The following is a 26569-nucleotide window of genomic DNA, read 5'->3' as shown; positions in this document are numbered from 1 at the left end:
TTAAATATTTCAGTTGGTTTTACTTTTATTATTGTACATATATTCATGCCAAATGTTGCGTTTGGGATTGGGTTGAAATTTACCAAACACAAATAATTTTACTGGAATAACTTTTGAAGGTTATTATACTGTTGCAATTGCTGGAACTTTACTTGAGGATAATATTGTTAATTCTGATGTTATATTATGAGATCGACAAAAATCTGGTTACACTGTCCGAGTGGTTAGAGGCGTTGTCCGGATAAGACAGAGATCCTGTGTATGATTCTCAGTTGTGACCTTTACCTTTTTTATGTTCTGTGTCTTGTTCTGTTTCATATTTCGTTTAGTAGTTTTATTCGTATTGCCTTATTTTTAAAATACTCAGTACGTTTTGCGAAGTGTTTATGTTTATTGCATAATAAATATCTATCACCTATTCATAGACGATAATATTAGCTCATCCAACGTGCAATTACACACAAATTCACTCATACCAAGGCATTAAACACTTGACTTAGGAATACGCTCGTTCACACACACATACACTGATAAACGAAAAGAGGGGGAATATAAATTAATATTCGGTAGCCATACTCCAAACAAACACATGCACAGCCACTGGAACCCTGTCACTGTGTCAATGCTTAACATTTAAAAATAGATATTTAAACCTTGGAGTCACCGCCGCCATCCGACAGGAGATAACATGCAAGGCTGACGGGGTTTTGTTTATCGATTGCCTATGAATTGTGCGTAATGGCAGATAAAGTTAGCGCGGGGGAAAGTGAGAACACAGCGAGAGGAAAAGCTGTGCGAGTACGGCCATCGTTTTCCCAGCACTCCTCCTACCTCATCCATTAGTACCAGTGCCGGTACACTAGCTGACTAGCGCACAGCGCACGGGACGTACAGCCGAGCCGGACAGACGCCAGACGCCAGCCGCCCGCCGTCAGAGAGACGCCTTTCAGTGCGACCAATCCGCTTTTCACCGTGCAACCTGATTAGTTTAATCTCCGCTTGCATACATCAGTTATCAGATTATTTCAAGTGTGTGTTTAGTGATAATTATTAGTCGCCGTGCAGTGCCCGAATCCGGTGAAGCCGCTGCCAAATAAAGGCCAATTTTGGAGGGATAAAGAAAACGGAAGTAAGTACTACCGATCTAAACAGGGATGAAATAATAGGTACAATTCGAGCGCTCCCTTTCTGAGCGTCCTTTTAAAAGCCTTTGTAAGATTTCTTTGAAAACTTAAAGTTAGCGCGTAATGGAGCTTGCTCGGGACGTGTTAATTTAATAAATATATGAACGAAGTAAAGTGAAAATAAACCTGTTTGGGCGGTTTATGACAAAATAAAAATATTAAAACCTTGCTTATGCATAATATATATCATTACTATTTATAATCATGCAAACATATTATTCAAATATTTAAAATCTCCATTTTATCCATACAATTTGGTAGATATTATAAAACTTTCTTACAATTTATTTAAAAGTTTTTCTGTGTTATTACCAGTTTTTTTCACAGAATTATTTTTAGCAATGACATCAATCGCATAGGTACATCTTCAACGTAGTAATAATATTATGCATGGAGATGAATTCAGGCATATTACAGTGTAAATATGCATACGTGCCTGTGTAGAAAATGTCGCAATGTTGTTCATAATATTATGTAGCCCAGTAGCCTTATTGTGGACAAAGGGATAGTTTGACATCTCGGGGTAGAGTGACCCATTTTCCTTTGAATACATCATATAGATATTGAAGTACCCACAGAGATAGGTCATAACATGGCGTTCAGTGTTCTAATTCAATGCCTCGATGCAGGAACGAAATCTGTATTTTAAAAAAAGGTAGTGGGTATCTACAGTGCAAACTCAGACTCTTCGTTTACTTATTATTTTTTATTTATACGACAGTAGTTTTTATGACAAATTTCCAAAAGAAAAAGGCAGTAACTACTAACTAACATTTTATTTAAAAAAAAACCAAGACCAAGGTGGCGACAAACATTTGATATAAAGTAATGTTCCGTAGTCGATATTGACCGAATTCATTACCACATTCACAGATCAGTTTGTATCTGTCTTTAAATAAACATTATGTCATTTTGAGTTCATTATCGAAAAGGGGTTATTTATATTGCCTAACAAAATCATTATCATATTATTTATGATTCATTTAATCCATCAATCTACGATATCTGTCTAGCATAAATGAATAATAATAATTTTAAATTATTTATCTCTCGTTTTATCACAACAGAAAAAAAACATAAAAGATACGTGGGTTTTGTGTTAGCAGACTGGCGGACAAGCAGGGTGGCAGGAACTAAGAACTTTGTTTATGGTTCATCTGCCTAACGAATTAATCAGGAATAGGATTTTATATTTAGCCGTATGATAATAGCTGCATTGTCTGCTTTAGAATGAGGTTATGACGAGTTAGGTTAAATACATCAATCAATATTGCTATAATATTTATTGTGTGATTTAAACTGGTGGCGATGTTCCTTGCAGTTGCATTTGCATTATTAAAACAGGAGCTAAATAATAAATATTTGTTTTTACTCGTCCACGATGTATAGGTACCTACAAATTAGTGACAGGATATTATCGCGTCGCGAGGTATGCATATTAATAATGTTAATTGATCTTCCAAATTAAGACAGCTTAAATATTGCAGCAAGATGATTATTTATTATGTGTGTACGTGATGTTGAAGTCAGGGACGGACTCAGACTTATTAAATAAGCAACGGGAATTTTATTAAACAAGTTTTTTGACAAGCATAAATATGTTGCCACTCAAAACGGGCAATCCATCGGATTTAAGCTGTTGAAAAACATACAGAAGGTGGAAATGCGGTGCTTATTAACGACATTTTAGTAGACTGTAGGAACTAGCATCATTAGTCCTTTTGGCAATCGTGCCAAGTTAAGGGACACGTTAATAATTTACATATTTATATAAGCGCACAGCTGACTATTTCCGGTATAATATCGTTTTCAAGTTAGTTAAGGGAGTTAGTCTTTGAAAATACCAGCCAGCTTTTGCGTTTCCTCCATCCGATACACAATGTTGGATTTACCGAAAAGCTAAATTAGGAAATTAAACACTTCGTTGGTAATAATAAACAGTGGTTCCTTTATCAGGATACAAAATACATTGTATACTAAAAATTAAAATGACACATGTATTTATACAAGGTAGGTAATTTTACAATTATTAACAAAGTATAAAAGCAAAGCTTGTAGACTGTAGTTATAAGAGTAAAATACATCACAACACACAATTGTTAGCCTAGCTATACGCCCCTTCTATAAGTGTTGTAGGCCAAATTCGGCACTGTTCTTAAAACATGGGTTTCTTCAAGACCTTGGTTCATCATTCCTCTCCATAAAAGCCCCTCTGTTCAGCATCTCCAACAATGGAATAGGAATAATCTGAGAATTCCCACGTCTCATTCGGGTTCTCAGGGCAACCCTGAAAAAACAACCCGACTTTTATTACTACAGCTATGATATCTACCTACCTACAAGTCAGTTAGAATAACCCACTACATTAGGGTGCGTATAAACACGTACACATTTCCGCGAGCTGAGCTACGAATTACTTTGTTTTTGCGTTGCTTCGTTCCTTTCCCATGATTCGCGGCTCGCTCGCGGAAATCTTGTCCTGTTTATACGTAGCATAACATTACATATAGTATGACGCTCAGCTAGCAATCGGTTGATTTCGAATCTTGCAAACTTTGAGTTAAGTGTATAATAAATGCATTTTCTTCGGTTTTGATGCTATTTTTAGGTCTTAGGAAAAATCTGTTAATGCTTACCGGATGACAACGATAACCGATCTACTTCTAAATAAAGGGCTCTCGAGACGTTTCGCTTAAAATACTAGAAATCGTGCTAACAGTCAAAAATTTTAAACCAGAATTTTTTTTTTTAACATTATTTCTGGCTTTCACCCTCCAAGGGTATTCTTGGCCATCATTTAAAATTATTGAGAAATGAAAGGTGAATTTAAATATTAATTTTATTTAAATGGGCAAATTTCAAAATTATAATGAAAATTGGAGTCGAGTTCAGACTTAGAAGAGATGAGATGTTGAATGGAGGGGATGCAATTTTAGATAAGGCTTGATAGAAGAGAGGATATTTGTTTAGAGAGGGACAACCAAAAAATATGTGATCTAAAGTTCCCACTTCTAGACCACAGAATGTACAATCTGAGGAGTCAACGACGTGAATTTTAAAAAGATGGGAAGGAACGGAACAATGTCCGATCCTCATTCGAATGAGTGTAGAAATTTCTTTTTTAGAAAAATGAGGGAATTGCTGAAACCACGGTTTTGATGGAATAGTCCTTTGTATTGAGGCATAGCAGGCTCCCTTGGATTGACTAGCAATGTGCCAATACTCCGACCAAACATTGCGGGATCTATCTTTGATGATGGAAAAAATGTCAGATAGGGGAATGTGGTTTACGAGGGTAACAACAGGGTTGGACGCTCCTTGTTTTGCCAAGGCATCCGCAATATCATTACCCATGATACCAACATGTCCAGGAATCCAAATCAGAGTTACAGTTTTACCAGAGCTTTGAATGGAGGCTATCATCTCTCGAATAAGGCATACAAGAAAAGTTATTATACTACAAATTGCTAAGTATTTTTCAGGTAACCTACCTATTATCAAAGGTTATTAAAATGAGGTAGGTCATTTTGCTGCTTCAAGCCAAATATTTTTAGTGAAAGGTTTCCCAAAAACAATGCCTTGTTTACATTGCAATAAATAATAATGAGTCGATTAAAGATTTACAAACATACAAGAGTCGTGCATGGATACGAAATTACCTAAGTTTGAAAGTAAATTTTTGGGGTAGGTTTCCACATTTGTACGGTGAAAATAACGAATAAAGTTTTGCCAGTTTTCCTGATCAAAGTGCTGTGTAAATGGTTCTTTATAACCCACTGGCTTATTATTAGCGCCCCGCTTGCTATTCGCTTTTCCCTAGATCCCATACATAACACCACATGTACTTTTGTAGGCATGTACTTTGTATTTTATAGCACAGCATGCTAAACTAATCTCACACGCAACTAACGAGCGACTTTACAAATAACCGATGATGTATTATGCGAGCAAAATATAGAATGTCTTATACTCGTGAATCGTGAAGCACGTTATTAGATTTTATGTCGTGGTTTCGATTTGTATTATTATTTTATGTCGTGGCTTCGATTTGTATTATTATTTTATGTCGCGGTTTCGATTTGTATTATTATTTTATGTCGCGGTTTCGATTTGTATTATTATTTTATGTCGTCGTGTCGATGTGTATTATTATTTCTGTGAGGAGGAACATAAGTTTGGTTTTGTTTTTATCAAATTAGGCTGTCACCTTTCTCAAGACTTATCAACACGATTCACAATGCGGAGAGCGTGAATATATTTTTTAATCATTTGAAAAATTTGGTCATGTCTTTGACCCTTTAGTCAGAATAATTGAAGGGTTTGTTTGAGACTACGTATGCGTGTGAATTAAGCAAGGAATGTGTGCCAAAAATATGTGGCGGTTCATCCTCTCTGCCTTCCCCTGCGCTAGACGGAGTGATGGTTAGTTTATCGTTTGAAGAATTAATATGAGTTTGAGATTATGGAGAACTTCAATGCGGAGAGAGACTTAAGTACGAAATCAGATTTAAAGTTTGAAACAAAATAGGAAATTGATTAGAGTATAACAACCACAATCAAACGTAATTTAATGTTTTCAAGGCCACAAAGGGTAAAACCGCTAAATGTACTAAAATTGTTGGAAAAGATCGCTCAATGTTTAAATTATATCCGAACAAGAGTATATGTATATTTTTTTTTAATTTGCAAGTCGTGTGTGATTCCACCAGAATCGTGTTTTGATTGAGACGTCTCCCCTGATTTATCTAATATTTTGCCAATATCCTTTTCATTCTGTGCAGGTTCTATCTAATCGAAAAATTCCTTTTAGGGGTACAAAATTGGCGAGAGTAATGATCGCATTGGACGTGTCATCCTTTTCTAGGAAGTTCCCAATTTCATTTCCCGAGACGCCAGTATGTCCGGAGATCCAAATTAATGTTACGGATTTTCCAGAACCTCGAGGGGAAGTTATCGAGGTTCGAATAATGCAAAGTTATGAGTTTATATTATATTATATATTCCCATATATTTAGACATAAAAGTTGTACGAAATTATCTACATATGGAAAATAACATTGGGGGACAGGTTACAGGTTAGGTGTAACCAAATAAATTAATCCTGCAACAGGTTATTTTAACGAAATCTGATATTTTTATGAGTAAAACGATTAACAGCAGGTAACACACTTAGACAAAAAAGTTATCAATTAATATTGGCTGTAGACCTCACATGCGATTATCTTGTCAATTTATTTATCAAAAGTAATCCCCCTGATACAAAATTCATACTTTTATGGAATCCCTATTCAACCCATAAATGAGAGATATATGAAGTTTATGTAGTATTGAGTACCTACCAACAGCAATTTCATAACATTAATACTTCAGTAGGTACTTACCTGTAGCGGTTTTCTCTAAAGTGCGTTTGTGCGGTGAACCCCCATTAAAAAAAGATTTATTGAAGACAACATGTATCATAATAATATCAGCACATTTTAAACAGCACACCACTAAAATTCCGCCTTAAAAATCCACGCAACCGAAAAAGAGGTCGAAGAGCAACCTGGTATTCCCATTTTGTGCGTTAGAGAATCAGTACAAAATGCTTCATACAAAACATCACAATCACCTTGACGTTGGACGGTGTTATCGCAAATCAATGCCAAATTAACACTATCCTGGTGCGCCGCGAAGCATGATATTTAATTCCAAGTTACCTCCGGAGATTGACGGATGGCGCCGGCCGGTCTTTGGTCACAATAAGGATTCAAGTTAAATGTTTTTTATTTTGTTATGTTTTGGTATTTAACATTCCATAGTAAATTTTTGAACATTTTTATTTTCTTGGCATTTATCCAACTGTTTGCTAAATGACATCTTTAAATTTACGAATAAAATGAACAGATTTTAATGTATCCATACTTATATTTTCGTATTAAAAATTCAACCCTTTTTAGATAAGACGCTGTATTCCTTAGTTAATTTTACGAAAGTTTCGGCAAATGTCGTATTGTCCAAGTCGCTAGTTATGCAATATTGTGTTGAGCTTTCTCCAGTATATAGCAACAACAACAGTAAGTACATTTTGATTAAATATATCTTCTCTCGATTTTTTGAACCCCAGTTGAAAAGACCACGAACCGCCGCTGGTACAGTACATTTTTTGGTATCTGGTAATATACTTTTTTAGTCCAAAAAAGTACATTTTTTGGTATCTAATTTAATAAAACAAAACCAATAGCTCCCCTGAAATCATAAGATTTGTAAGAAACTACTTATATTTCATATAAGGAATTACACAATTTGTTCAAATAACGTTGGACAAATTGTGAAAAAAAAATTATAATATTGAAAAAAAGCATTAAAAATTAAGAAAGTCCAAATAAACGCGAGACATGGATTTCACGGATTTAAATCTTTCTGAAGCATCATAGACATATGAAGCATTAAAAAAAGTCACCGCCTTGAAACAGAAACGGAACTATTTTAGAGACATACGAAATTTAAAACAGGACTTCGTTACGCCCGCGCCCAGTCAATTAAATAATTTTAAACACATATTAAACCTTATTGTACCGAATAAAATAAGTATATTTGGAAAACTAAACCATCATTTCCGTAGTGGGTTAATTGATGTTTATATTAGAAGGCGTGGTCAAACGTAGTATTACGTTAGGGACTAATTGAAAGATATAATATTCCACAAACAATTTACAGCTGAACGGAATTATTACACGTTGTTGTCTGGTTCATGTCGCTAAATATCACACAGAAACCTAAAAAAACTTCATCCAACTGTGTATACACTTTATTAAAACCCTGTCGAATTAATATGATTACTTTGTAAACAAATGTTTTATGAGTCTAAAAATCACTTAGATTAGGTAAAAATCATTTAAAGATGTCGTATTTTTTTTATGTTAGTTGCTGTTGCCGAGAAACATATACAAGGTGGCGCAAAGATAATCACGATTTTTTTTTATAAATGAAAAGCTTTGGTTCTGTTTTTGGATTATATTTATTTGGTGTCTTCATTTTTTTTCAATGTAATATTTATACCATTATTTTATGGCGGTTTCCATCACTTTTGCGAGTACTTCTAGCGATAAGTTCTTGCATTCTTGACTTAGAGCTAAGAGCTTGGGGCTTGTTGACATAACACGTGACTTCGAAAAACCCCACAAAAAGAAGTCTGGAGCGTTCAAATCGGGTGATCTTGCAGACCCGTAGGTACCACAGACGAATTATTCCGCAAAAAATGGAAAAAAAACAATGTTATTAAGGAGTACAGCCTTCCATGGCTTATTGGCCTGTTTTCTGCGTCTGTTTACTTCACAAATGTCAAAGCAGAATTGACATTTGCCGCCATTTGCAAAAATTATATAATCTTCCGATAGGGTGATTACTTTGCGCCACCTGTGATTATATTCAGGAATTTGAAATTTTTTAAACTACATATTTATTACTAGATACTAGAGTGGAAGATACTCTCAGTATCGCCCTGGTGTAAGACCACCATTCAGAATTGAAACGTTGCTTGAAATGGCTTTAGCCGTGTTTGGTGACCAGATCTGAATAGCCAGGTACTTCCCCACCTTCCTCTTCCCCATCTCCCTCCCCTCCCCAATACCCTCAGCCTCACAACATACCCCAATTGGGGATGCCATAGTCTCACTGGCTCCAGACGGGAGCAGTTGGGACTCTTGTGCGGTAATACTGTAAAAAAAAAAAAAAAAGACCATAAACAGTGAAAATTTACGCACTTAAAGTTGTATGGCCAACCACCAACCTTCATTAACGTTTTATAGCCCGTAGCCATTTCAAATCAGTTTATCGCTTTTATAGCCATGTTGCAAAATTCAGAACAAAACAAACATGAAAGGGTACACGACGATTATAAAGACGCAAAATACAATGGAAATTTATTATGTGCATAATATATATCGATGGCCTAGCGCACAAATGAGTGCAGTTTTAAGAAAAAAACAATTACGTTTTTTGTGATGCATTTATGTATATTACTCACTACTATGTATGTAGATCTTCTTCTTCCTAGCACTATCCCAACTCATTGCCTAGGTAGGCTGTTGGGGTCGGCTCTTCTCGTTCTCAGGTTATAGCTTCTTCGGTTCTGAGTGTCGCTTTCATCTAGGCCGTTTCTTTGTAGGATTTTGGAGCATTGGGTCATCCAGGAGTTCTTTGGTCTACCTCTGGATGACTGTCTTTGAAGCTCTATAGACATTGCCTGCTTCACTGTGTGGTCTGGTGGTCTCCGTCTTATGTGCCCATACCATCTTAACTGTCGTTCCTCTAGCTTACTGTTTATGTCAGTGACACCCAGGCTACCACGAATGCGTGAGCTTTTAATTTTATCTTTTAATGATACTCCTGCCGTCCATCTAAGCATTCGCATTTCTGCTGATTCGAGTTGCCTAGAGTAGGAGTTGTACATAGTCCAGCATTCGGAGCCATACATTATAAAATAGTTGCCTCTGCACAACATGTATGTAGATGTTTCGTGGGAAATTTTCATTGCTATTTCATCTAGAATAGATAAAAGCGGATATACACATTAATTTTGTTGCTTTATATCTTATAACAAACCTAGAGTAGGTACTGAAATTAATTTTAAATTGCACTTATATAATCCACGTGTCCTTCCGTAGTTCTTCTCAACCAAGCAACGGATTTGCACCTGAGCCAGATCCCAATTGGGTAGGACCGACATTTATTTCATATATTAACTGCTGTAATGTCATACAACTTCAGAGAAATTCGTATACGTCCGAGCGCGTATGCGCTATTGTCACCGGTGGATAGAATGCATTATCATCGTCAACGAGTCTATCTGCCGAGTGACAGCTCGATCGGATGTCGGAAAGTGGGTTAATTTACACTTCTAAGATTCCACTTCAATCATCAAAAAATAAAAAAGGTAAATTCTAATAGATATTTTTAAAAACTTACCGATGAAAGTATATAATTTGATAGAAATTCTACTATGTTATCAGTTCTTATTGTCATTTTTCATAAGCTACAGGAAAATGCCCCCTAGCAGCACGATTTCCGCTATTTTTCAATATGGGTGTGTCCAGGTGATATAAATAACAAGATGATATAATTGTCGATGATAAACTTCTGGGCGTGTAATTTTAATGTGCTAAACCATAAACGTTTGACATGCGATAACTCCATTTTACACTGTGACTAGAAACCATTATTATCATTAGATAGACACTAATTCAAAAGCATGGCATTTAACATAGGCAGCGCTTACTTTAAAAATAATAATATACATAGGTAGTTAGTTACCCAGTAATACATGTTTATCCAAAAATAATTTAAAATAAAACTCATTTTATTGAGCATTGAGTTAAATTTTAGATGTGAGTACCGCACAAAAATCCACATGTCCCCGAAGAGAAGAGAGTGGGATTATGGCATCCCCTATTATGCTATTAGGTAGGCTGAAGCGTGTAGGGATTAAAAGGTGATGGGAAGAGAAAGGTTAGGATGTATCTGGCTGTTCAGATCTAGTCACTTACTAAACCTGACTAAATAGCCAATTTAAGTATAATTTTGTTTCTGAATGTTGTATTTTCACCTTGAACCTCGACTATGTGCTGAGGGTATATACCTACTTTTCAATTTAAATGGGTGACCGGATAAGTCATCAAAATGATAATTCATCACATTTTTAAAAAGTTATATAAAGTCATGGAAAGTGATGAAACAAAAACTTTATTAACTGGGTTAAGTAGGTTAGGTTAGGTTAGGTTAAAAAAATAAATAATTTTCATAGTTTCTAATGACTTTATATCACTTTTTAAAAGTGTGTTGAATTGTCACTATGTTGAGTTATCATGGAACCTTTAAATGTACTACCATAGTAGTTATGTATATTTTCTTTTTTATTATATGTATAAACGATTCTGCGAAACGTGCGTTCCGGATTCAGTCAGGTCGTCACTTTGAACACACTTATTTACTAACATTTATTTACCTACATCAATTATTTACGTACTCATATGATATTTATTTACTCAAATCGTATTTATCTCGCAAGTAACAAGCGTGAACTCTGTACAGATAATTCCAAAAAGTATGTTCTATACAGATTTGAAAGAAAACTGTCGTTGCCAGTTTACAGTTTACATAAACCTTTCTAGTCCTAGGCCCGAAGTAGTCCGATGAAATCATAGAAAAAAAAACTATATGTCCCTTGCATATAAATTTGAATGGAGACAAATGTGCTACTGACTAGTAACTTTTGACTGTCCGTTTCTCTTCCACTTGCCTGAAATTTTATATAGCTTTCCCATTTGAATTTCGTATTATTGGTGAGACACAGTTTTGTATGGAAATATAGGCCTCGTTTAGGCCTATTATTGGATCACGAAACACGCCCACAAGGCACGTCTGGGGTTAATCTTTATTATATGGATGAAATCGATAATCTGTTCATGAAAGATTTAGAAATGTGAAAAACTGTTTTCATCAGAAGTAAGGACAAACTGAGCTTACTTTAGGGAGAGGGACGCGTTCAAAATACATATCTATCTTTTCAGTGAATGTGGAATATACCGTCAAAGTATATGATGTGTTCAACTATTTTGCAAATCATCGAGACGTTGAATAAAGGTGATTTATTTCTTTGAATAAAAAGTGAGATGCCATCAAATCAATTTCACGCACTCGACAGGTTTTCAAAACTTTCATATTAGAAAAGCATATTGGCAAAAAAAAGTTAATGGATAAAACGAATAATTTTTTTTATCGATCTCCGGAATTTGGCTAATTGATTACGTGCAAATATTTATCTCCTACAACTAATTACGCTTATTAAATATAAACTTATCGCCAGTATAATATACCCATTTAAACGTAGCTACCAACATAGCAGTGGCTAGCAGTTCATAAAAGAAAAAGGAACATTAAAAAAATTAGCAGATTTCCTTTAAAATTCAAGATTTTTCTAGGAATACGATAAGGCTAAATCATTCTGTTGGCAACAAAAATCCAATAGCCGATTTCAAATATTCAATGCACAAGTCATACGCGAACTGAGAAAACTACACGAAGCCTACTTTTGGTCGCAGAGCAATGTACGCCACTACTACATTGTTAGCTACATAGGTACCAATAAAACAAATTGTGTAGAGAAGAAAGGTATTATACAGGGTTTTCCAATAAGAGGTGTTATTTTGATATTCAATCGTAAAAGATCAATGGTTTCGTTTCTTGTGTGGCACGTAGCGCCGTCTTGTTGAAAGTAAACGTTTTCCAGATCAATACCATCCAATTCCGGCCATAAAAAATCATTAATCATCTCTCGATAACGCAATCCATTCACCATAACTGTTGCTCCAGCCTCATTTTCTAAAAAGTAAGGTTCAATGACTACGCCGGACCATAAACCGCACCAAACAGTCACACGTTGAGGATAGAGAGGCTTTTCAGCAATAACTCTTGGGTTTTCCGAGCCCCAGATGCGACAATTTTTTCTTGTTGACGAAGCCACCGAGGTGGAAATGGGCCTCATCACTCAAGATGATTTTCGATGGAATTCCGGATCATTTTCACGCATTTCAAGGACCCAATCAACAAATATTTTGTAGCTCATTCAAGATCATTTTTATTAATTGCGTAGTTTCTACTTGTCAAATGTCAAAAAATGACAGCTTTAAAAGTAACATCTACCGAAATAGCGGGCTATTCAAAATAACACCTCTTATTGGAAAACCCTATATTTCTAATATTGTTCTGTACGTAAATTTTATAGCTACATAGGTACCAATAAAATTTACGTATAAATAAAATACCTTTCTACTCTACACAAAAAAAAATCGAGTACAAAACAAAATTAGAAATACAATACGGTGAATAATTCTCACGGTTTGTAGGCTTTTGGTGTTATTTTCTTTGTTAACTTCGCGAATTATGCAAATAAACAAATATATGTAACTAAATACTTGGGTTTATATGCAAATTTATACGTTGGTAAATAATATAAATTATTCCTAATCGCATTTCACATCACAAAATTTTTAACATTTCGTTATTTTTATTTGTCATCGTTTTCAGGTAGGTACATATTCATATATATATGTATATCTAAAGATTTTAATTTAGATTGTTTTGAGCTTATTTCTTTGGAAATAGATACAGCTCGACACAGTTAATTTTTCAGGCGACAAATACAGGAGCTAAAAACACATTTTTTAATGATTCGATATTAAAAATGAATTCTGTTTATTAAAATATTTATGTTTTGCTTTTATGGTACAAAATAAACCGAAATAAATAAAACTACGAAAATCTGAAACAGAAAAATCAGCTCTTCGTTTAGAAATCGCTAATATTGTCTTCAATAATTAAATATTACAATTTGAGGTTTTACTCAATAAAGTTATTCCGAAAAATAAATAAAACTACATTCCCAACTTCTGGCGTAATTGATAAAAAATTTCCTAAAACCGAAATGCCTAAAAGCATTGCGATCATTTTATATTACGTAATCATTGATAAAACCCTCTAAATAACGTGCGATTTATGTTGCACTGGCTCCCTAATATTTACAATAGCGACGCCACCGACTTCACAGTTCACTGTGTCGATCTGTAGTATCAGCATAATTACAAAAAAAAATATTTCCCCTAGATAATGACGACACAGAATTATTCCACACAAATATAGAACTAACTAAGCAGATATGTTTGTACCTACATTACAAGTGTGATGGATGTGACCTCTCCGCAGTCCGCAGCGAGAGTAAAAATGCGAGAAATATAAAATAACTATGACATCATGGGACTATCGAAGATCAGTGAGTGTTGTTGAAACTCTGCTGTAAACACGTTACCAACATTCCGAGTCGGCAGCTCAATATTCCAACCATTCTTTTTTTCTGTCTATTAGATCACGCCTTCACCACTAGAAGAAACTTTGCCATCACGTTTTGGAATAGCCATTAGTCAGACAATAAAGACAATTTTAAATATTTTAAAAATGATTTGTACACACGACAAGAGAGAATCAGAAAGTCGCTAAGTAGGTAAATTTAAGATAACCATTTATTTTCACGTGTTAAATATTGTTGAAAATGTTACCATAGTGATAAAAGATTTATTATTGCAACCCAATAACATTTTGTAAATTCTCTTTATTATAATTTTATACGTATTTTCATTTATTCATTTATGGTGCAATATTTTAGATACTGGTATTTTTTGTAACAATACCTACTATATTTATGCAATTATGTTGTACCTACCATTATTATTTTTAAGTATTTGCAAACAGACTAGCTCCCCAATTGGACCCAAGAATATTTCTCTATTAACATGGCTGCGAGGCCTTTTTCATAAAGACTTAAATTTTGATTTGATACCAAAATACTCAAATAAACTGAATAATATTTATTTTTATCAAAAGATATGGCAAGAATCTAGTATGAACTTATGCTATTTTATTTATTTGTGTATTCAATTATGAAATATAGACCGTTAAAGATGAGATTTTTCATAATTTCAGAGGCAACTTTGGCATTTTTTTGGATAGCTAAAAAATAATCTTACCCAACACGATGAGATATAAAATAAAAAATAAAACATCGCAAACGGAGCGTTTTTTAATTTGAAATTCTAATTGAACACACTACTCCTGGGTGGGACCCAAACGCGATTCCAACTCAGCCACTGATCTCAAATCCGAATTTAAGTTTTGTAAGAAAAGGGTCGCGCAGCCGTTCCTCTGTTATGTAACATAATATCATTAATTTGAAATCTTTTCTTTATAATTTCAAATAAATAATAATAATAATATCTATTTTTAAATAACTTTCCTCGACGAATGGTCGGGTTGCATTTACATTACGCAAATATTGTTATTAACCATTTATTAGGTAATTATCATTTATCAAAGGATTATAACGAATAAAACTGTGTGCACTTCATATTTATCTTTTAAAATAATAACTGAAAATATATGTTTTCCTTGTACGAGTAGATAAAATTTAGTTTCCTATCAGATACCAAGTGCATTTTATCATAAAGTATTATCTACATTGTAGATTTTGTACCTACAACTTTTAATTCTTGATTTTATCCAGAAATTTAAAGCCTTTTAACAACCTACAGGATTAATTAAATACCTATCTCGGTACATATCTAATTCAAATATCATTTAAGTAGAAAATTTGAACCTTTTAACAACATGTAACTTTAATCAAATACCTACCACGATACATATATTAATCAAAGATCTTTTAACTAGAAAATTTGAACCTTTTAACAACCTACAACATTAATTATATACCTACCTCGGTACATGTCTAATTCAAAGCTTATTTAATTATGTTTAGTTTAAAATCATTTTCTAGTTTTGTTAAGCCTTTTGGATGATGTAATATTTCACAAACATGGAGCTATAAAGAATTACCAGGTACTTAATATTTTCTTATTTTCACTCTATTTTCTGAAAACTTACTATGTACAAATTGTGGAAGTAATCTCAATCCAAACGGGCTATCGGCCGCTATTTTTTATCATGACGTAATTTTTTAAATAAAATATCTGTAGGCAGGAACGGACGCTTCATTGAATTACAAATTTTACTGCTTACAAAAATTGTAGCTATTTCTGTGTATTAAAAGTGTAACCAAAATAAGGTACCTACCTAACATAATAATATTATTTTTGGTACCCACACACCGTTGTAGTTTTATGGTATGGAATTTTCGTACTGCCTACCTTATTCAATAATGATAGAAGCTACGAACCATGAGTACGAGCAAAGCTAATACATTAGAATACGCATAACAAGTACAATACAACATTGGGACATCGTATCAGGCAAAAATTAGCGTTTGTTTACAAAATTAATTTAATTCATCATGAAAGTGTTTGTAGAACATAGAGCTATAATTAGAGGCGCACTATATTCTCGTCGAAACTTGTTCCACTATTAGAACGCCAAGAGCGGTGCGCGTAGACCTGAAGCGGTGGTTTTAGTTAGAGCGTTGGAAGAGTTGGAGGTTAGTTGGAGGTCAAAAAGGCGGAACCCATAGACATATGAATATTAGTAGACCTGCCCTAAGTGATTAAAAGCGTATTATCCCCACTCCCCATACCGGTTCCATTGAGCCGGCTGGGCTCGCGTACGGCCTCAAGTGATATTTGAAAACGTGACGTCATCATTCTTGTGCGAACTATGGTCGAGGCATCATCGGTTCATTTTACGAAATAACACGGCAAAATGTTTACTTGTACTATGAAAACTGGTAAAAATAGATGCGAAAAAAGAGAATAAACCCAATTGTCGTATTACATTCCATATATAAGCATTATTTTATTTTATTTTAAGCATATTCACATCGTATAATATGAATCAGTTGTTACTATCACATCGAGAAACGTCTGGACGCGAAACACAAAGCTGGTTGGTTGTTGGGAAGTAAATTATGAACATTTATAAAAGTGTCTTAACTAAATACTCTGAAACTAACTACGACTCTGAATATAGAAGCTGCCTTACTTTGCCGAATTTGGACTTCGCAAATTTGTTCATAACGTGGCGAGTAATTTGCGCTCCCATGTAAAAATGTCTATTCATTCAAAGCAGATTTTACTTTTAAGAAGTAAATGGTGATATTATAATGCGAGATGCCTATTTACTGTGAGATTGATTTATTGACGAATCACAGTCATCTTCACTCCCTTCGTTCTTCAACAGTTGATTTTACCCCTCGCCTTTATCTTCTCGTCTATTAATTCCTATGTCTGTGGCGGAACCCGTTTTCTCGCTTCATGTCTCATCTAAATATAACACATCAATGGTGAAGATAAGCGAGGTGGAGGTACCTACGTACGTGACGGCAATAACAATCCACCTGCGAATATATTTAGAAACTTATTTAATTAAACTTAATATTTGACTGCTGTTATAATATGTAATTTCATATCTCCGGTGATTATTTGGCACACCTGTAAGTGTGGACATACCTGTGATGATAAGTACTAAGAGGCATCCAGCGGTTGATTCATTTTATCTTCACGTGTTATCTAGACTTTACGGGCGGACATAAACAGAATAACGAATAATTTATTCTTTACAGTGTATGGAGTGTATTGTATACCTGGTCGGTGTTGTAATTTGTAAGGTCACCGTTACAGAAACAAAGATTACGTCATATGACTTTTTGCTCGGCCATCGCATTCCGGTAAGGATAAGATAAAAACTACAAAATCCATTAAATTTTACTTGTTAAACAGCTAAACAAAGTTCATAAAATGCATAGGTACCTACCTAACTAGCCACGGCCTACCTCACCGTCAAACTACAGAGGTTTTCCAATAAGAGGTGTTATTTTGAATAGCCCGCTATTTCAGTAGATGTTACTTTTGAAGCTGTCATTTTTTGACATTTGACAAGTAGAAACTACGCCATTAATAAAAATGGAACGATACATGCTTCAACAACGCATTGGAATTATTAAAATTCACTTGAGTGAATCAAATGTAAATCATCTTGAGTGATGAAGCCCATTTCCACCTCGGTGGCTTCGTCAAAAAGCAAAATTGTCGCATCTGGGGCTCGGAAAACCCAAGAGTTAAGGTGGAAACACATTATTAAAACCCGACGCGACCCGATGAAACGCGATGCGTGTTGAGTCTAATCAAATGTATTGTTTTCTTATGACCAGAATCACACTGTGAACATCCGACGCGACGCCATGTCGGATGTTCATAGTGTGATTCTGGTCATAAGAAAACAATACATTTGATTCGACTCAACACGCATCGCGTTTCATCGGGTCGCGTCGGGTTTTAATAATGTGTTTCCATCTTTATTGTTGAAAAGCCTTTCTATCCTCAACGTGTGACTGTTTGGTGCGGTTTATGGTCCGGCGGAGTCATTGGACCTTACTTTTTTGAAAATGAGGCTGGAGCAACAGTTACGGTGAATGGATTGCGCTATCGAGAGATGATTAATGATTTTTTATGGCCGGAATTGGATGGTATTTATCTGGACAACGTTTACTTTCAACGAGACGGCGCTACGTGCCACACAAGCAACGAAACCATTGATCTTTTACGATTGAATATCAAAATAACACCTCTTATTGGATAACCCTGTATTTGGATTTTCAAATTTTACAAATTAGTAATAACTAGCGCAGACCAGTGATAAATTACGTGATAGTATAATAGGCCACTTACATGGATTTCATAACGACATTAATTTTGTAAAATTCCACACTGATTTAATTTTTTTATATGGCATCACTTTGATTTCAGGCGAATTTTTGAATTCGTTCACTAGATTTATTGTTTGTTCTCTGCGAACTTTTCATTTGGTTTGAATTTTTGACAGATGTGAAGAGAACCCCGTACAATTTAGATGTCGGTACGTGTTTTAGAGATATAATGGTTATGGTACTGATTTTATCAAAATCAAATTTTATAATATTCTTATTATTATTATAATTTACAAGTACAAGTATATTACATTGGATTTATTAATATAGACGCTGTACATTATAATGATTTATGATCAATAAGATGGATCAAGGAAAAAAATATTTATGAGATGTAATATTTTTGGTATGCCTCGTTATTCTGCTGTGTCATTCGTGTGGAAAACGTTCTTTTTTTTAAAAATGATTATCGGCTATGTAATCATTGTTTTTTCTCACCTATAAAATTATGTCCCGTCTTTCCGGTTTATAAAAAAAGGTCTGATTTTTCGGATTGAAATTTTCAAAAAATCCCCAGGGTTTCAAAAATACGATTAAAAAAATAATAATAATACAGCAGAATGTTTTAGAATATTTTCCTTAACCGGAAAAAAAATTTAAAAAATATGATGCAAGTGGCCTATTGTAGGATTGGTAATCGCATATTAGCTGAAAAGCGCAGAACATTGAAAAATAACAAATCTGACTTTACTAGTTATGATTAACCCCAATACATTTCAACAAAAGAAATACACATTTCAAATATAGAATCAAAAGAATTTGTTGGTTAAAAAAGTATTACACTAAATAATATATTTGATATTAGTTTTTTTTAAATTAGGTTATTTATCGCCTTTCTGAATTTTCGATACAACATTTCCAATTTTGAAAAGAATGATTAAATTCAAAACAAATCCGAGTTCATTGAACAAGAGTTACATCACAGACCAACCCACAACCTAAATTATTATATTTGATAATATTAATATAAAATATCTAACGTCTGATAATTTGAACTCAACAGAAAGATAAAAGCTTGCCTATACATAATAAAGACATACAGAAGAACAATAAAAATTCTTTACATGTAGAATTGAATGAAAACGAATGTCGCCACTGACTTGGTACTTTTATGTTCTTGCCCATTTAGTATGCGTTCTTCTCTTTCACTTGCGTGATATCGTATATCACCATTCCATTTGAATTTCCCATTGATAATGAAACACAGTTCCGTAATTATTCTTTATTCTATTGTTCCGTATTTGAAATTTAAGCAAATAATGGTCTGACTTTTGGATCATGAATTCCCCCACAACACATGTCTTGTGTTCTTTATTCTATGCTTGCCATGTATTCACCAAGCCAATTTCTTTACGATTTTGACATTAGGTAATCTAAAGTGACTTGATGTGATTTATGGCTGCTTCGTGGTATGAAAAACCCGACAAATGACATTTCAAAATATGTGTATGAATTTTATTACCAACGAAATAAATAGAGAAGAGGGATAAGTATGCATCTAGTACCTCGCTTCTATAAATCATATTGACATAACCTAAAATTTAAAAAAAATCCCAAAACGTCAACTGAAATTATATTGTGATGAATTATTATAAGCGTTTCTAGTAGCGCTGATTGAAGTTTATATCGTAGCGCTATCTGTTTTTTTAACAAAGTTACTAGAATCATAAATTAAACGTTATATTTAGAAAGTTATTTATCGTGAATTAATTGGGCCTATCAAGAAATACTAAGGCCAATGAGGGACTCTTTGTTCAAGGCAACAGAGAAATAAAGGCCCAGCCACATAATAAGAAGTAAGTTTTGACAAGGCAGGTTCAGTTGCGTGTTCCAGGGACATAATAGCGAGTGAGGGTGTGGTATGTGTAATATAATACGTAGCCACATATAGATGTATTTCCACCACCCTTATAATGTGGACACGAATGTTAGAACGTGGTTTTAACCCTCCTTTTTTGGGGCAAGGGCGAGGATAAATAATGGCCTCCCCTAACTATGTCTTAGTCACCCTCAAAGTTTCAGTGAGCTTTATATTATTTTATATGTTTACCACATCTATACTGTATCTATTCCAGTTGGGATGATAATGAAGCATATACAGGGTGTATCGGCACTAACCCGATAAACTTTAACCAGCTATTCCTTAGCACATTTGGAGTAAAAAATGTTATGGGCACTTTGCTGTCCGGTAACATTTTTTTTTCAATTAAAAACAAAAAAATTAAAAATTTCCACACTCCATCACTGTCATTGGCATTGCTTTTCGTGTTCAACAGCTGTTATAAGCAAGTATGTCGAAAAGCGTCTTCGCTCTTTCGCACACACTAAATAATAATAGTTAAAAATTAGACGAATGGTGCAGTGCCATTTCGTTGTGATTGTAAAAGCGCGCCAATATAGGTACACACGTACATTATTCAACGGAATTCGAATAAAATATTGCCAGATGGGTTTTCAAACTTTGACAAAGGATAAAACATTGGTGACATGTGGTGAAAATATGATTAATAAATTTTTTATTAAAAAAAAATGTTACCGGACAGCAAAGTGCCCCTAACATTTTTTACTCCAAATGTGCTAAGGAATAGCTGGTTAAAGTTTGTCGTGTACGTGCCGATACACCCTGTATAGAGTGTTTATTATTAAATAATCTATTTATGTACGTATACATAAATCTGTCTACAGAAGACAAATAAAATAAATATTTTAATTTTAAATAAAACAATAAGTTAGTAAACACTACTTTTATTTTTTATGCCTAATGCCGACCGGTTTCGCTATAACCGTAGCTTCTTCAGGGCAGTATAATACTGTGAAAGCATAAAATACTAAATGCATAACACATTTTACTTGTAGCTTTTAGATTTAGTATACCTAATAACTCCACTCCTAAAATCCACGATAGTAACACGTGTATAAATTTATTCTTAATAATTTATACTACATTACCCACGCACAGGCTTCGCCTGTGAAGTATTTTTTTCGTTGCTGTCTTATATTTTACTATCTGACGTGTACCTGGTGTTGCTGGGGGTTATCCTTGGAAGATAGACATATACCGTAACGGACTTTTCTGTAGGCCTTTTTAAGATATACATTTCCGTAGTACATTATTTTGATGTACCTCATAAGGTTTAGCCAGCGTTAGCAATGTAACCGCTCGAAAATAATTTTTACCGACTTGATTACAAAATGTCGATTTTTTCTACTTTCTGTTTGGCTTTCGGAAGGATTGGTAACGCCATCAAAAGGCGAAATAGCTGTCACGCGTAATAATAATGACACAGCATAGCCTGTTTATAAACAAACTTTAAAAAAATATTAATTTAATAATGATATTATTGAATACATAAAAGATTAACTTAAATTTAAAATGGAGTTTTACAAATTAAATGTGATAACAATAAATAAAATCCATAGTCCCCACCGAGAGACAGCCTGGGTTCTCACTGCCTCGCAAAACCTGGTCCGCCATCAATAGGTTAAGGTGCTCCCATAGCCGCTGTGCCCACATGATGCACAGATGGGGCCTTAAAGAGTCGGCGATGTGTGAATGTGGTGCGGTGCAGACTACCGAACATGTGGTCAACGAATGCCCGCTCCATTCATTCCCCGGCGGGATTGATGAGGTCCACATGGCGACGCCTGAGGCCCTAAAATGGCTCGCAGATCTAGATGTCCCCCTCTGACCCCCCACCATACGAAAGAAGAAGAAGAATAAAATCCATACATTAATAACATCAGTCGAGACGCAGCCTTGTGTTAAAAAAAAATATATATATATATATATATATATATTTATTGCAATCTTGAAGTTTCACTGAAAATATCTATCTTAGAAGAAACGTGGTTTAATAGTGTAGTCGTTCTCGTGTCATGAAAGCATGATCATTGAATAATAATTTCCATTGAACCAATAGTTTTTGATGAGGTGTGCCGAAATTACCAAAACTAAAAACACGATTCTGTGAGTCGGAAAAGAAAAAATAAGTGTACGGAGAGAAAGTTCTCTATTATACTTTAATTGCCACATATTATGTACATCTGTACATCATTTAACAATTGCAAACAATGCATCTCAGGTCTCAGCTCACTTATGTAACCACTTTTATATGTTTCTATAAAACTTTATTTTAAATTAACGCACTTTATACATTGTAAATCTATAGATTGCGAATGACAAATTACCTACTGATTTGGGATTGATAATACTTTCATGTGTTCATCGAAAATTCTAATTATTAAGCATTGTGTTGCAATAAAGTTAAGGTTTCTCTTTTGCACACATCATCAGATCTCACATGTTAGGTCAATTGCCTTCGAGGGAAAATGTTTTGGGTCACTCGGAATACATGGCGAATCTGTTTGATGCAACTCAACTAAATCTGTACATTTCATTTTACTTACCTGCATGAAAGTACAGTTATTTCTAAAACCGGTTTGTTATTTTCGTGATTCATCTATTAGTATAATTTATTCTACGTTCTTTGATAGGTACTAATGGGGCTCTGACTAGATTATTTCCAGCTGCCGTGCACAAAATGACGAATCTTTCCAAAATTAACATCATTATACAATTATATAAATAGATCTGATGTGGTCGTCTAAATTTGAATCATGTGGGCTTATTGCATGTCAGTTAAAAGTTATTTTTTGTCTGTTGCAGGTTTGGAAAACAAACAAAATGTCAGACACAGAGACCCCAGTGAAAGAGCTTTCTGAGCTTAAATTGGACACGAGTAACGGAGAAGCTAATAATGGAGATAGCTGTCCATCACCGACACCTGCCGGAGGCTGCACGTTCAAAGATACTTTCAAAGCATTCTCAAAGTTCGGTGATCTCAAATCCGACGGTAAACAGATCACGCTTTCTCAGAGTGACAAGTGGATGAAGCAAGCCAAGGTGATCGACGGCAAGAAGATTACCACTACCGACACAGGAATATACTTCAAGAAGTTAAAGTGTCAGAAGGTCGGAGTCGAAGACTACAAAAAGTTCCTGGAGGATCTAGCCAAGAATAAAAAAGTGGAAATCGAGGAGATCAAAAACAAACTAACCAACTGCGGCCCCCCGGGACACACCGGACTTGGGGTAAATTAAAACTTTATTTATTTTATAGCCAATTCCCCCATTTCTCGCATCCTTCAAACATTCAACTCAATTCAAATAAGCACAAGTACCGATATATTTTTTGTTTCTCTCCCTCTATTTAAGAAAAACTTTTTTAGCACACTAAATTCGCCAACATAACACATACAACCACACACAGACACACATGCACACGTACACACACACAAACACTCACACACACCTCTCTCCTTCCCCAGCACACTAATTAACTTAACTTAAAAATGTAAGTTAACCATAAAATTTATAATATACCTCCTATGTATAATGTATATATGTCAGCGACATGTCATTGGTACCAAATATTGTACTAACTTTTATAACTTTGTAATTATGTACTGTTTGTTTCTGCAATAAACAAAAATAAAATAAAATAAAATATTCACATTCAATGTCGCATAAAACCCTGCAATTGACTGAATGATTTGGATTTGTAGTTGTACGTTTTTAGCTAATAGAGCTTTTTTTACCTCACAGTTCTTGAATATCCAAATGTTGTCTTATTGTCTAATGTTTACTTTTCTTGCAATCTTCAAGATTGTCTTCAGACCGCCAGGAGGTACTATGTAGAAACTACGTCAAAAATATTATTGTAATTTAGACGCTTAGTCTTTTTTCGGTGTGCATGCCTCAGGAGTTTAATTACAGATTTATCAGTTATGACCCTGAATTATTGGATATCTTCAAGTCTGGTAAAAAAATAGATGATCTTTTAATGTACAAAAGATACCTAAAAAACAATAGACGGCAGCCATATTATTGGACCATTGTCTTTTTGATTAGAAATTCAATACAACGCCCATCAACGTAAAGCATTATCCGGGTAAAAAAAAACAAATTCGAGAGAATGATTCATGCACAAAGGCTACTTTGTCATGCCCACGCATGTTGTACAATATTAAATATAACACTAATAACGATTGAGGTTTGTTGTTTTTTGTTGCGGATATAGACAATTCGTACACGTACAGGTTGATGCCTACTAGTACCTATAAAAGTCCTTCCCACGTTTCAATTAGTGGTAAAAATCCTGATTAAAACCTTGACTTTTGCTAGCAGGTGGTGAAGTCCCCCGCCTCATGGTAAAAATCCTGATTAAAACCTTGACTTTTGCTAGCAGGTGGTGAAGTCCCCCGCCTCAGTGGAGAGGCTAACAGACCCTAGCAAATACACGGGGTCCAGCAAGCAGAGATTCGACGACACGGGGAAGGGAAAGGGTATTTCGGGAAGGAAGGACCTACCTGACGCTTCCGGCTACGTCACCGGATACCAGCACAAGAATACGTATGACAAGACACACTAGATGACTTCGCAGCATTCTACCATAGATATAAGAAAAGTAATTTTAACAAATGGTTATGCGTATTCTATCCTAGTGCTAATATTTAAAACCATGGATCATGGCGTAAGCAATTTATATTTTTCCAAAATCTTTAGATATTTGTATAACCTAACCAAACAAACTATGTGTAATAATACATAATATTATTACATCCAAAGGCAAATCGATGAATTTATGAAACGGAGAAAAAAGGGCCATCTTAAAAACCACTGATGATTGAAGATTGAAGGACAACCTTTGTAAAATAATGTTAAGTTAAATGTCGTTGAGCAATGAATACTAAACAGGTTGTAAGTAATATATTATGTATGCAACTGGATGACAATATTTGGATATTGGTCGCGGCAATTGGCGCAGATTGCTCCATGTTTCATGCAGTGCAAAAATAATCTTCTCACTCAGAAACAGTTGTAACCGCTTGACTTACAAAATAAGATATATATTGTACATCTAACAACTGGAATCAAATTGTCGATTTTAGCCCTTATCTGTTGCTTCTTCAAATAGGGTCTATCTTTCAAAGAACAAAATTGCAATACAGTAACACCCGAGTTACATAACGAATGACTTACGTAAATACGCAGGTATCCAAAATGTATTACCCAAATCTCAAAATTCTAACACTTGGTATTAACTCGTTGACTGCTTCACACCTGTCACCGCTACAGAGCATTGTATTATACATGCGTAAAATTAAAGTTATGTAAAGGTATTACTGTACTCTTTGAACGCAAATTACCTAATCTCCTTACTGTGACCTAAGAAGAACCTCGGTGACTTCTTCTTAATTCTAGTAAGAACACCTATTTCATATAATATTGACTATTATCTCACTAAACTTTTACGAGTTCATCGAGCCACAAGAGAAAAGGTCATGAATTTGACATATTTTACAAGAAAATTGTATATTTTCACAGTATCGAATAAAATCAAATCATAGTGTATATTTTTTTTAGTTGTCCATTTATTACATAGTTGACAATATAATAAATAAATAAAATATAATATATTTTATCACGAAAAATCTTATATATATAGTAGTCGCCAAAAAGCATGCCAGCGTAAATGTATGTATTTTATGAATTAATTATTGAATTGCATTTCATAACACATAGGTCATAAGGTTTTGTTCTATATGAAAAAAAAAAATTGTGACCTTTTTTGTTACCTTTTATCAAGTACGTACTACTATCCATTTTTATAGGTATGTCAGGTACCTCTTTGTGTATGTTCTTCTTTGTTGTAAATATCATTATATTTATACTATGATGTTATAGATTCGATGTTTGTTAGCTGCTTGATTTATAACAAATATATCTCACTACTTATACGAATATGCATATCATTACTTTCCAATCAATAAGAAACATAAGGCATGAAGACTTCGTGGTCCAGGGCAGGGGTTGCTAGCAGAGCCAAAGTGTCAAGGAAACAGGATTACAAATGTATCTGTATGAATTTCAGATAAAATCGCAACCAGTTCCTCAAAATATGGAAGGGAAGAGCTAGAGAAATTGATTCATATAAAGAAAAGTGTCTATGGCGGGAGGATGTATTTGTTTTTTAGACAAATCTACAGTTTTATTTGGAGGTTACTGAAATTTTACACAATTGACCATCAAAACACGAGGAAGGTCACTGACTACATAAGATTTGCGTAAAGCCCGGGAAACGCC

At 34.4% G+C, this 26569-nt stretch overlaps 1 protein-coding gene across 2 annotated transcripts; it reads left to right on the top strand.

The window, feature by feature from the left end:
* The first annotated feature begins 754 nt into the window (after positions 1-754).
* Positions 755-26219, top strand: ringer (tubulin polymerization-promoting protein ringmaker). Of its 2 annotated transcripts, none has more exons than XM_089633738.1 (3): positions 755-1129; positions 23090-23515; positions 24669-26219. In XM_089633738.1, the coding sequence occupies exons 2-3, from the start codon at positions 23108-23110 to the stop codon at positions 24852-24854; spliced, it is 594 nt and encodes a 197-aa protein (XP_089489864.1). In that variant the 5' UTR covers positions 755-1129; positions 23090-23107; the 3' UTR covers positions 24855-26219. The 2 variants fall into 2 exon arrangements, with proteins under 2 accessions (XP_089489864.1, XP_089489865.1); XM_089633739.1 differs by having other exon boundaries at positions 769-1129; positions 24672-26219.
* The last annotated feature ends 350 nt before the right edge of the window (positions 26220-26569 follow it).

Source organism: Hesperophylax consimilis, chromosome 7, assembly GCF_061612785.1.
Source record: "Hesperophylax consimilis isolate HC1 chromosome 7, BYU_Hcon_1.0, whole genome shotgun sequence".
Classification (NCBI taxonomy): domain Eukaryota; kingdom Metazoa; phylum Arthropoda; class Insecta; order Trichoptera; family Limnephilidae; genus Hesperophylax; species Hesperophylax consimilis.
The sequence above is the reverse complement of the archived record's forward strand: the minus strand, read 5'-3'. Positions and strand labels throughout refer to the sequence as shown.

Coding starts and splice junctions, on each gene's coding strand:
- ringer (XM_089633738.1), top strand. CDS start 23,108: ATGTCAGACACAGAGACCCCAGTGAAAGAGCTTTCTGAGCTTAAATTG. Junction 23,516..24,668: donor CGGGACACACCGGACTTGGG/GTAAATTAAAAC, acceptor GACTTTTGCTAG/CAGGTGGTGAAGTCCCCCGC.